The sequence below is a fragment of the Bactrocera latifrons genome, unplaced genomic scaffold (assembly GCF_001853355.1).
Source record: "Bactrocera latifrons isolate USDA-ARS-PBARC rearing strain unplaced genomic scaffold, ASM185335v1 scaffold_84, whole genome shotgun sequence".
Lineage (NCBI taxonomy): Eukaryota > Metazoa > Arthropoda > Insecta > Diptera > Tephritidae > Bactrocera > Bactrocera latifrons.
Window position 1 is genome coordinate 671,274 of NW_017537534.1, and position 13,334 is coordinate 684,607.

Below are 13,334 nucleotides of genomic sequence, written 5' to 3' on the forward strand. Positions count from 1 at the left end.
ATTGGCGCCACGTAGCGAAAAGAAGAAACGACTGGCGCGCTGTTGTTAACTCGGCTATAATCGCGTAAGCGGTGTCTACGCCAATTAAGAAGAAGAAGAGTATACCCTAAGGCATTGAATTTATGAGTTTTTTTGTTCATACCACGCTTCTTCGAGAATTCCATCCAACTCTGCTAAATTTTTTGGTCTCTGCTCGTGAAAAGTGGTTTTCCATTGAAGGTATTAAGTTTGATTCAAGTATCTCCTGATACTTATTCCCATGGACGGTTCCTTCTATTAGGGCTAGTTGCCCAAGGCCATAGTAGGACAAGCAACCCCAGACCATTCGGCTGCCTCCCTGCTTAAAAGTTTTTGAACACATTCGTGCTTGAACCTCTCACCAGTTCTCCTAGGACATACTGTCGCTGCAAAAAATTTGACGCACTTTTGAGGTTAAAATTGGTTTTTTGGCGGCCCAACGAGCGTTCAAACCAACCTCTTGAAGCCTTCGATGAACAGTTCTTGCGCACACTTCCGTACCGACATCTGACGACTTTTATGTCCTCAGCAGTTTTGAAGAGATCCCTCAAGCAGATACGTTCTATAACCTGATCTTACCTAGAACTTGTCTTCTTTTTTTTCTCTTAAGAGATCTGGTTTTATCGAAATTTTTAGAAGTTCTCCGATGGAAGACTTGCTGATGCCACCTCTATCACTAATTTCCCGAATGATCAGATATTCTTTTCGCAAAATCAAAATACTACGTTTTTGCAATTCGGAAATTTTTTTTTTAAATTTGGCATATTTAAGCTTTAACGAAGCACTATTGAAAAAAAAAAAAATTAAATAAGGTTGTTAAAAACGTGTACAGGGGACTAATTTATGTGAAAGAATAAACCTTTCCGCAGAAAATTACTTTTGTCGATTACAAGCGTGCTTTAAATACAAACCGATGGGTTGTCCGGTTGTCACTGTCCGCTACTGTATATACAACCATCCTCCCTGCTCTAAGGACATATTCATCGATGTTAGATTATTGCCTTAATTGCCGTCTGCGTGTTTTTTGCGTTAATTGCTACCTCAGCAGCTTTCCTGACCGCAAAAGCTCCCGTCTCGGAGAGTAGTATTCCGGAGGCTTCAAAAGTCACCTAAGATCCGGCTCCTTGGCAATAGACTACAGCGCCAATTTTAGCCGTTTTTAATAATTTTCACTCAAAATTAATCCGATTTGTCATAAAACCTTTCTTTAAGTAGTTTGTTTTAATTGTTTTACATTTTGGTGGTGGCAAAAAATCAGTCCGTTTTTGGCCGTTATTGTCGCTCCAATTGCTTAACTTCCGAATCTACCCGATGCAGTCAACTGTCAAAGTGAGTGGCTCTCTAATTGCTAAGTGACATGATCTCTTATCTCTTTACCTCTAGATGTACTTGTATCTTATCTTGGGTAGGTCGAGCGGCTTCGGTTCTTGCACAAGCTGTGTTTTGTACGCTTTCAATTTAACAATTTTTAGTCGTCAGGTGGCACATATTCAAGGGATTATTCATGCAAAATTATATATCGATGTTTTCATTGGTGCTTGATTTAATCCTTAAGTAATTTAATAGAGGCCACTTACCGCCGAGTGCTCACCTTCAAAAATGTTCCAGCTCTTAGGCAGTTAAGGCAGAAGAACTTAGTATTTTTTTTTTAAATCCAGCAAGATTTTGTATGTTGCTTAGCCACGAGACACTTGAGCGCAAATCTTCCGAAGTTTAAGGTTGCTTGAAGCCATTTGATTGCGGTCAGGCGGCCTCCAAACACATACCAACACAGTAACCATCCTTTCAAATACAGTTTTGGATTTTGAAATAAAAACCGTTTTTTTTTATAAAATCAAGTTTCGGTCATTTAATTGTCAAATGTTAAAAAGCGAACTTAAAGTTATGTTCTTTATAAAAATAAAGTAATAAATCTCTAGTGAAAAACATTTGAGTAAATAATATCTCAAAAATACCCAATTGAGTTGCCAAAAAACTTACAGAGCGGCGCGGTTGGCAGGATTCACTGCCGTTTAAAGTAATATTCTTTGTGTCGAAAATCGAATTTTTCAAATATGAATTGCATGTATGTATGTATGTATTCATATTGAGAATTGTTATTCAATTGCTGTTCGTTGCAATGTTTCAATCGATTAGTGCATTCTTAACAATATAGCAAAAGATAAATCAACCGAATTGTCGGTACTTAAAGGCCAACTTTTTTCTTCCTTTGAGCATTACAGCCAAAAAAAAAAAATCATGTGGAACTACATACACATGCATATAAAATGCATACATGCACATAAATAATAACTTTTGCTTATGTCAGCACGTAGCACATCCTATTCCGTCTATTACTCCTCATATTTCGTGGAGGTCAAACGAAGGATACGAAAGCGCGATTGCGCTGCCAGATGTTGGCTGGCGCGACCTTTCATTCAAAATAAAAATGCAAACGAGCATCGAATGTGATTTGTATAATAAATAAATATTCCTATTTCTCAATCAAATAGCTTGCTTACTTGAATCTATGTGTGTGTGTGCATGTGACCTCGGAAAAAATCGCAAATGCCCTGGGGAAGAAAGTGTCACCATCATAGAAAGTATACTCTTTCTGAGTGGAGCGTGAGGGCTTGCGTTGAGTGCCCTGGGCGATTTACTCCACACGTTCAGTGGCGCCCAAAAAGTGAATTGCTGAGTGGATTTGAAACATATTGAGTGTTGTTGGGCGGCTGTTTACACTGAACTTATCAATTTGTTTGCCATTCTTGACGTTTTATGAATAATTGAAGTGTTTTGGATATTCTTGCGAATTTGTCATCTCGCAATGCAATGTTGCCACTGGATGCATCGGCAAACATTTACTTATTTTAGTAGAAACACTTTTTTACACTTATATTGTGGAAGATTGTTAAACCTTCCTCGAGTTGTGCCGAACTCGAGGCCAGATTGCCTTGATCCTACACACTTCTCTATACTTTTTAACCAGGTGGCCACTCTATAAAATATTGAATCTTATATAAATACTCTCGCGCGGATATGTCAATGAACTTTTTTATTTAACATTATTATATTGAATATTTTCTTTTATGCAAAATTGTTAAAAGCCTTGATTGAGCTTCGTTCCAATTTGTGAAAAATACTGAAATCACCGATCCGCAGCATTCTGCCAACATGGCGCAGAATAAGTTTCAAGCAAATTACGGTGGTTCTGCAGAGACCAATCTAATCGTTAGTCTTCACTCAATGATTGAGTAATACGGTTTCCAAAAACAAAATCGATAATTGTTCCAGGACCAAAATCGTGCTTAATATTCGTATCGAGTTGATATCGTTTATGTAAGACTACATGAGGATAGAGTGCTCAAATTGACAGTACGTAGGTTGCCTTTTATATTTCGGGATTTGAGAACAAATTAAGATTTTAATCATGAAAAATTGCTTAATTGTTTTTCAATATGTTCTAAACACTTATGTAAGCAATTGAACAAATTGTCGAATCACTTTTGCCACTCTTATTCAGGTATCTTCAAAACAGGGCATTAACCGCCTCTTCAGGTGTCGATAAATGTTGACCTATTAGTTTATTCTTTATCAACGGGAATGAAAAAAGTCATTCGGTGCTAAGTCAGAACTATACAGCGGATGACTCATTTGTTTTGAGTGCTCAAAAATGTTGTTTCCGTCGATGTGTGAGAGCTAGCATTGTCGTGGCGAAAGGTGATCCGTCTTCGTCGGTTGGCTTTCCTGATTTCTTGAAAGATAACAGAAAACAAATGGTTACATATGACTGTAAGCCTACTATTCGCATTGTTCCAGTAGTACATATGCTTGCCATGTCCAGTTTTTCTAAAAAAAAAAGACAACAACAACAATCAAGCAGTCGACTGCTCTTTACTTTCGGGCCTATAGACGTAAGTCCACGATTCCCCAACTGTCATGACATCGGAGACGTGTTTCGAAGCACCGCTATCTTATTCTATTAACATTTACCTCGACAAATCGAGCCTTTTTTGAGCGATTGACAAATTGTGTGGGATTCAACGTGAACAACTTTTTTTTTGCAGTCAAATTGCATTATTGCATAGAATGTATGCTGGTCCCACTAATGCCCATAATTGCCTCAATCTCACGTTACGATGACGAACTTGCAATATCAATTTGCGCACAGCATCAATAGTTTCCCTCATTTTTGACGCCATTCTCGAAATTCGTCTTGAGGTGATCTACGATCTATATTGAATTCACTGAGCCATCGATAAACGCTGGTCCTTGATGGAGCTTCATCGCAAAAACTTTAATTAAGTTCATTATATCATGCACTCTTAAAGAGTTAATTCACGTCGAAAGTTGTAAAAAATAATCGCTCGAAAAGGTCCACCATTTTCCCACTTTTGATCGAGAAGAATATTTTAAGTTACTGTAAACAACACAAATAGCGTTTATATGTCAAAACGTTCTGAGCATGCATGCCTTCAAAAATGTCAAACTTTACGAGAAAATTGTGAGATTCCAGATTGCAACACAAGTGTTGCCAAATCGCGAAATATGTATAAAGGCAGCCTACGTATCGTAGCATTTGCTCCATTAAAGTTGTTTTTTCTTCATACTACTCATTGCTACATCTCATGTTTAACTATAATTCGTATTTACTTTGTTGTTGTTGTGTTTATTCGGAGGATCACAGTGAGCTTTCATCTCCAAATTATGGTTGTAAAGAGCTGCGAAAACTCTCCATATAAAAGCAGCCTCTAAATTTGTCTAGCTGTCGAAAGCTGTGCTGATTTTACTTCAACGTCACTGTAAATGCCCCTACTATGTAAATACTAATGTGCACTCATGACTCGGCAAATATGATGTGTTCGTCAAGTGGCTTATTTTTGAGTGTCATAAAGAATGCCAAAAGCATATTTGACTAGAAAAGTGAAAGGCTCGAAAGCACTTCCGTGCTTTCTGTAAGCACCGCAAGCATTCAAGGGCTTAGCTGCAGCGTGTTGGCGTCTTCGATTATATATTTGCAAGGGCTTAGATTGCGGCGAAACCGCGTGCCACGTCTAATTCGATGAGCGTTGTCCTTGTGCGCTTACTTATTTCTTCTCACAGCCCGCATGGTTAAATCGCTTACAAACACTCAAACATATGCCTGAATTATTTACGTGCGTGTATGTGCTTCGATTCCCTATCTTCGGCGAATACTTCGCTTATAAATCGTTGTTTAGCATCCGCTACTGCTTTTCCACTAGTTCGGAAATATTTATGATGTATTTCATATGCAAAACACACACGCACTCGCACACATTGATAATGGCACAACATATGCTTCGTGCGTCGCCTTCACTCGTCTTATGCTCCTCTTCCGCTTTCGCATTAAATATTCATGCGTTTCGGCAGTTGCTCCGCTTCGCCACAGGAGCGGCTGTCCAGCGTGGCTGTCGCAAGCCAAAAATTCCGGTAGCGTACTCAGGCTGTGACTCTGTGTGCCCCTGTGTGTGTGTGTGTGGCATTTGCCACAACAAATTGCCATGAATACTTGAATGCCAACCCTTTGGTTGCCTCTTAACTTTGATTTGTTGCGCGCGTTCTGCCTGAGAATTGTTGAGTGCGCACAGCAGCCCTTTCTTCTTCTTGTAGTTGCTCAACTACCGCACCTTCTCGACTACTTAGCTTGCCTTGCTACAGTTTCCCCACATGTGTATATGTGTGAGGTCTACACTTATGCGACGCTTAATTAACTTAAGTTTGATTTATAAAACCACTCACATTCGCCACGGGTGCGCTATAAAATTTTAGATTTTTCCCTTTGTTTTGATTTACTTTGCGTGAGACTTCTGAGCGGTAAAATTTAAATATTTGCTTAATATGATGCTATCTACGGTAGAAATAGCCAATATTTTGATTATGGTGGTGTATATATTAATTGCATCCCGCCCTCTCTTATATATTAAGTTTGTCACGAAGTTTGTAACACCCAGAAGGAAGTGTCGGAGATTCTATAATGTATATTTATAAATGATCAGTATGTTGAACTGACTCGATTTAGCCATGTCCGTCTCTTTGTCTGTCTGTCTGTCCGTCTGTATATATACTAACTAGTCCCTCAGTTTTTAAAATATCGTTTTGAAATTTTGCAACGTCATTTTCTCTTCAAAAGCTGCTCATTTGTCGGAACTGCCGATATCGGACCACTATAACAAATACCTGCCATACAAACTGAACGATCGGAATGAAATTCTCGTTTGGAGAACTTTCACATTTGACGATATATCTTCACGAAATTTGTTGTGGGTCATTATTCATAGAAATAATGTAATATCGGAAAAAATTGTTCAGATCGGTTTACTAGAGCATTTTTTTTTTTTGATTTCAAAATATTTAGAAATTACTAAGAGCTGGAATGTTTTCGTTCATTCGGACAACATGACCTAGCCAGCGTAGCCGCTGTCTTTTAATTTGCTGAACTATGTCAATGTCGTCATATACGTATCTCATACAGCTCATCGTTCCATTGAATGCGATATTCGCCGTGGCCAACGCGCAAAGGACCATAAGTCTTTCGCAGAACCTTTCTCTCGAAAACTTGAAACGTCGTTGTCATCGTCCATGCCTCTGCACCATATAGCACGACGGGAATAATGAGTGACTTATAGAGTGTGTTTTCGTTCGTCGAGAGAGGGCTTTATTTCCCAATTGCCTACTCAGTCCAAAGTAGCACCCATTGGCAGGAGTTATTTTGTGTTGAGATTGTTTGGAGTATTTCGCCTTGCCCTCGTTCATTAGAACCAAAATTTGCTTCGCTCGCTTATCCATTCTGTAGATAGTAGAATTGAGGCCGATGAAATCAATAACATCGGTGTACACCAGCAGCTGGACAATCTTATATTACCTACTCTTAATTCAGCTCTGTAGTTCGAATTATTTTCTTCAAGATTGGATTGAAGAAGTCTCACGATCGGGAGTTGCCTTGTCTGAAATCTGGTTTTAACAAAACGTAAAGCTGATTTTTAAAAATATCTGATATTTTGACGTGAGAAATTTTAATTGAAAATTAGGATTTTTTCGATTTTAAGTCGAAACAAGGTCCTCCTTGATATTTTAAATATAAAAATATAGTCTATGGGATATAAGAAGGTAAGCTTACACAAAATTTCATCAAAGAGTTTTTGTTTTTTTCTAAAAGATTAGAAAATAAACCCCAGAAACTTCAATTTCGATGTTGCCTGGAAAAAGCGATAATAAAAGTTGTAGATATTTTTATTTCCTATAACTATCGAGAAAATCGAGAAAAACCTTTTTTAACACTTAAAAGTTCAACCACGCCACTCCCTTTCCTCTTCCCGACCACAGATCAACTGTAAACTATTTTTTCCCCTTTTATTATTTAATCTGTCTTTTCCAATGAGTTTTAACGCACTTAGAAGGTTTTGATTCCAAAATTCATCTACCCATGTCTAATTATCTTGTGCTCTCAGATAGGCAGATTTGAGGTTACTTTAAGCTTCGTTGTTGATTACCACGACAGAGATCATGAAGATACAGCTTAGACACTTGAAACAATGGTTAGGACACAAACCGATTTGAGTACGTGACATACACAGATCTACTGGACCTTAGTAAAGTTCTGTTTGAGCTGAAGCATTAATAATATAGGACGCTAATGCTTTTGTCGAAACTTAAGCGGCGAGAAGTTGAAGTGGAAGAAGTGATTCCTTATGTTGAAAATTGAAAAACTTTTCCCGAGAGAGTAGGAATAAATAAAAGCTTAAGGAACGTAATTTATCTCTGTTTTCCACATAACCTGAAAAATAGTATAGTTTGAACTTTTACTCAGATTTCATTAGTCTGTCAGAGCAGATAGTCTAACCACAAATTACCAAATAACGGATGAGAGAAAATATGATACAGAAAAAGATCTTTCCAAGACAGACATCTTTATTATTAGTACATATGTAGTAGCTTCTTGAGCCACATATATTTGTTTATATGTAAGTGTAATTCTCCATTAATACTCCTTAGTTCATATACCGAAGAAATCTATTGGTAAATATATTATATAAAGAAATATTATAAAAATGGAAGATACTTTAATAAAAAATACTGCCTTGAACAATTTGTGTACTCATACATACACACATGTCTACGCTTTTAAGAATTTAACTATACTCAGTTGTAGACCCGTTATCTGCTTTTCGCTATAGCGTCACAACAATGATGTGCACAGAATAATTCCATGGCAAAGCCAATATTTTCTTAATTCTTGTGAGCTTATATTTACTTAAGTATATTTATGTTGATTTTTTTGGCTTTGTTTGTTTGCTACATTTATAGATTTTTTTTTCACATTTCCAGGAAATCGCAGCGATTCTTATCAGTTTTGATAAGCACAATGAGTGGCAATCCAAGGAAGTCAAAACCAGGTGAGTCAAGCCAAAAATTATTGCGTTGAAGTTATCTCGTACGTTGAGAGGATCTAAATTGTAACGTAATGTACATAAAAACATATACATATATGTATGTACGTATGTATATTTGATAATGTACTTATAAAGTTGCCTCAGCCGCCAAGTCGTATGTAATACAAGTATATACATATGTATGTGCCATGTAATGTCAAGTGTTTTATGTAGATGGTCACTCAAGTCCATTAAGATAAAAACTAAATATTTGTTTATTCCGAGGGGATTAAGAAAACATAATGTTCAAATACTTATTATTCCACTGTCTGCTGTATATCGACACTTGCCTAATTGTGGTAAGAGTAGAAGGGAATAGCAGTGAGTTGAACAGGGACACAGAAAATATACATATTTATATAAGGAGATACAGTATCTTAAGGTTTCGTAAAAACTTGTGAAACAATGCCTTGTTCTCTTAGTAGATCTAAAATCCTATTTCACGGGAAAACTGCAGGGTGTTCCAGGACATACTTATATTCTCGGTAACTGTGAAGTAGATGAGCTAGAGAGTAGACTCCGATAAAAATAGGGATGATATATGCCTCCGGCTACTTATAAATATATAATCGTCAAACATGTTATAGACATAGCTGAGTCTCGGTCAGTCCCAACTTGTTCAACAAGCAGGCAAGCGTTATGGGTCGCACATGCCGACTATTAAAGTTCAAAGGGAATGACATACGAACTCTAGCAGGAGTTCAGTTACCAAGAGGTAGAAGAAAAATATGCTACAGAATAACTTCTAAGATTTGAAAGCCTTTCTAAAGAAAGAAAATAGGCGATGTCTTGGAACATATAATACTGTTTGCATTGGTGAACTTCAGCAGGAGCACAGGGTGGTTCAGAGCAGACATTTGTTATGAGGGGATTTTAGTCCCGTTGGTTTCACATTGTCAACTCCAAAGGCCTAGATTTGTCGTCAGACATCCATTCTACTTAACTACATGAGGGCTTTCTCTACAAATTCGGAAATTCTAGAGATCAGGTTCATAAAGACAGCTTCAATATGAGTGTCATTCTGTGGTTATTTCATAAATACAGGTCTAGATAGTAGGGGTTCAATATAGCTTCCAACAGTTTTAACGACTTCGGTCCGAGTGAAGTATCTCGTCCCTTTACTCTGTAGCGAACTATTGAAGAGGAACAAGTTATTCCACATTTCAAACCATCATGCCACACTCGTAAGTTTTTAAGGATCTTGATGAGATACTACACATTTGTATCATATTCATTCAAAATTTCCTTAAATGTTCTTAAATCATCAATCTCTCTCCGGGGTATTAAACCTCATTGGGAGGATTGCTTTCGGCTCTTCTTTTCGACTTCAATCCACAAAAAGTCTATGAGCTTCCATTGTCTACACTTTGGGGTTCTGTAACTCACTCCTAAATATTTTGAAGAGTTAAAAATCTTTCGTCCCAGTATCTTGACTAAATTCTGAGCAAAATGTAGGATTAGGCATGTAGGTATTATGTAAAAATTTATATATGTTTCAAAAGTTTTCACCTCATTAAACCCGTTCATCTATTTACAGACCGAAGAGCGGTTCGCTGCTGCTGTACTCTCGCAAGAAAGTTCGCTATCGTCGTGATGGCTACTGCTGGAAGAAGCGCAAGGACGGCAAGACCACGCGCGAGGATCACATGAAGCTGAAAGTGCAAGGAACAGAGGTAACAGAGCTTTTGTTGTTTATAAAAGTACACAAAGCTTTAAGTAGCCATAAAAGGTTCACACTTTGTTGACGCTAATTTCCGCGTACGCTTTGTTGTTGTACTTGGTACTAGTTCTTTTTGTTTGTTCGGCGAGCCGAACAACACTTGCTGTGCAATTAGGCAATTAGAGCCAATTCCCTGCGCTTGCTTGTTTGGCTTCCTTCCTGCTTGACAGCTTTTTTGATAACTTCGGCCATTTTTTGTTCGAATTTTTTCCACACACTCGCCGCGCCGGTTTGCTTTCGGTGTTGGCCACTTAAGAATGGCGTCGTCGTTAGTCAGACGCTGCCCTGAAATTAATTTACAAGATAATGAAAACAAAGGCAGCTACACAAGAAGAGTATTTAAGAAAAACTAACTGCTCTTTTATCATTTGCTTCTTTTTCAGTTTCTTTAGCTTTTTTTCCATGTTCGTCCGTGCTGGTGGTGACGGCACATGTGCAGCATACGTTGTGTCCTCGCCCCAAGGGTTGGTTAGCCGGTTAGCCGGTTAGCCGGTGTATCCATGAGTTATGATTTCCCGCCGGAAACATGCATGGAGTGACTGTTTGGCATTTTTTGCATTACTGACGCCCTTTTTGCACAAACTGCTCGTGGATATTTATATTTACTTTTGCCACTTTTTTTCGCCAATTTCGTGAAGTCCTTTTGGCAGGGGCCTTCTAGGATGGGATAAGCTGCTAATGCAATAAGTTAAGGGTTAAGTATATTTACAAGTCTGAAGTGTATAAACTTGTCGACCCATCAGCGAACTCACGCTTGCGATCCTGGCATTGGCTGGAGTGAGGTCGCGTCCGTGTTGTTGGTGGATCTTGGGCTACGGAAGAATAAAAGAAATTTCTTATAATTTCACGCCAATTTCTTCTAGTTGTTGTCTTTGTTTTATTGCTCTGCCGATTGGCGTGAGTTTTGTTGTTTCAATTTTAAATGCCTTTGTTTGTGATTTCAGCTTTTTTTCTGCCGAAGTTTTTTTCCCCTTCTGGTGCTACATGCCATTGCACATTGCATTGCCAAGTGATTTTCTAACTCCCTCTTCACCCTACTGGCGTTCTAACACTCGTGTACGCGAAGCAGTATCAAGATTTATGATTTGTTTGAAGACGGAAGCGCCAAGACATTGGCTCTGCCCCAAGCCCAGTGTCTCACAAGTAAGCGCCGGCACTTCGGCGATAAGCAATTGTTTTGCTGCTATTAATGGTTGGCGAGAGGGGCGGTGGGAATTTCGCGTATTTTACGCCGTCTCGGTTGGCGGCATCAGCCGTCAGTCATCAGCGGGCGGCATCCAGTGCAAAAAACTCCTATTTATCTTCTGGACAAGCCAGTGAACGCGGCAAGTACAAGCGCTCGCGCGAGGTGTGGGACAAAATGAAAAATATTTCCCATACAAAAGAAGGGTTGAACTTTAACATTAGGCGGCGAATCTCTTACTCATTTTTATTAGTGTTTTTTATTTTACCGAAATTTGCCTACTATACCCATTTTTATTATAACAGTTTTTGCTTGCTCACAGCGTGACTTTTCCTTAAGTCAAAAGTAATTCAATTTCCTTCACACTCCCCTGCTCTCTCGCTTCTTCTGCTATTTTTTCATATTCTAATTAAATGAATTTGTTTTCACCAATTTTGCAGCGAGATTTTAGTGCATTTTTATGTTGGTGTTTTTCTCAGACAAGCTGGCTTATTGATTCTTCGCATTTATGCGATAAAAATATGTTATTTCTGTACTTTTATATAAGTAGTAGTAGGAAAATAATAAAAATATTGTTTTACTCTTTTACAGTGTATTTATGGCTGCTATGTTCACTCCGCTATTCTTCCGACTTTTCATCGCAGGTGCTACTGGTTGTTACAAGTAAGCAGATCTGCATTCCACAATTACTATTTTTTGCTGCATTTCAATAACCAAAAAGTAGCACATTAATGTTGATTAAACCCTCTTTATTATTTTTTTATGTTATTTTATCAGAATCCAGATATAGTTTTGGTACACTACCTGAACGTTCCATATCCAGATGATAATAAAATGGCTGTCATTGCTCCGAGTATAACACTGTGGGGCGATAAAAAAGAGTGGACGAAGGATGAGCTTGTCAGTCAACTGAAACCAATGTGTGAGTAAACACCTTATTCATTCTTATACTAAAAACCAACTCCAACTCGAAATTACACCCCATTTATATTTATTACAGTATAATAATTCTGATGTCACGAAAATAATATTTCATTCACAAAAGCGCTTTCTTAGTTTTACACCCCCATTTGGACAATAGGAGCATAGTTGCCCGTCTACTAGCCATATCCATACCGATACTTTGTTCCTTATAGAAAACGGAAAATCCCCCAGTTGTGATTTTGAAAAACTCTGTTTAAAGTTGACCCCTGCATGAAATGAGTTAGCTATCTTGCCAGTTTTTAAAGATCTGAACACTATTTTTAACAATTAGACAAAATTATTACAATTTTAAATACTGTTTTAATTTTATGTATATCATAACCAAAAAAAAAAAAAAAAAAAAAAAAAAAAAAAAAAAAAAAAAAAAAAAAAAAAAAAAAAGTAAACAAAAACACAAGGACAACGAAAATATTTTTCAAAACTATGTTTTATAGAGGGTTTTGGAAAATTATTAAATTGAGAATGTGTTAAAGCATACATACAATAAGAAATGCTAGTCATATACGATACCTAGGGCTGACCATTATTATTATCACCTTTTTTACTTCTAGCTGTGGGGTCGCTCAAGTATTACGGAACGAATTTTAATACTCTTGCACAATGCGGCTACACAGTTTAAGGGCTTTGTGCACTTTTTGGGCTAATTACTTTAGTGAAATGTCTTTGTGCATAAAATGGATGAAATGGGACGAAAACTTGCCTTAGCTAAATATAGCTGATATTCAGGATTTTTAAACGACCGGTTGACTTCCTCTTTATTGGCCTAGGGACCTAGTTTCTCCGACGGAGTCGAGGTCATCGTCTTCTTATGCTTCCCACGGCGGGGACGGCGTCGAAAACTCTCCGAGCTGAAATGCTTTCATTCATTTGGACGACTTGACCTTGCCAGTGGAGCCGCTGTCTTTTATTTCGCTGAACTATGTCAATGGCGTCGTATATCTCGTACAGTTCATCGCTCCATCAAAGGGCCATAAATCTTCCGCAGAACCTCGTAAAGCCG

The 13,334-nt window shown here is 37.9% G+C and overlaps 1 protein-coding gene across 6 annotated transcripts in view; it reads left to right on the forward strand.

Moving 5' to 3' along the window:
- The window catches only part of LOC108977109, a 115,694-nt gene that overhangs the window by 86,658 nt on the left and 15,702 nt on the right, over positions 1–13,334 (forward strand). For all 6 annotated transcript variants that reach the window (XM_018946624.1, XM_018946628.1, XM_018946626.1 and 3 more), the window contains exons 7-10: positions 8,344–8,411; positions 9,985–10,120; positions 11,942–12,013; positions 12,128–12,272. In XM_018946624.1, coding sequence (XP_018802169.1) covers positions 8,344–8,411; positions 9,985–10,120; positions 11,942–12,013; positions 12,128–12,272 — 421 coding nt within the window. The remainder of the gene's footprint in view (positions 1–8,343; positions 8,412–9,984; positions 10,121–11,941; positions 12,014–12,127; positions 12,273–13,334) is intronic.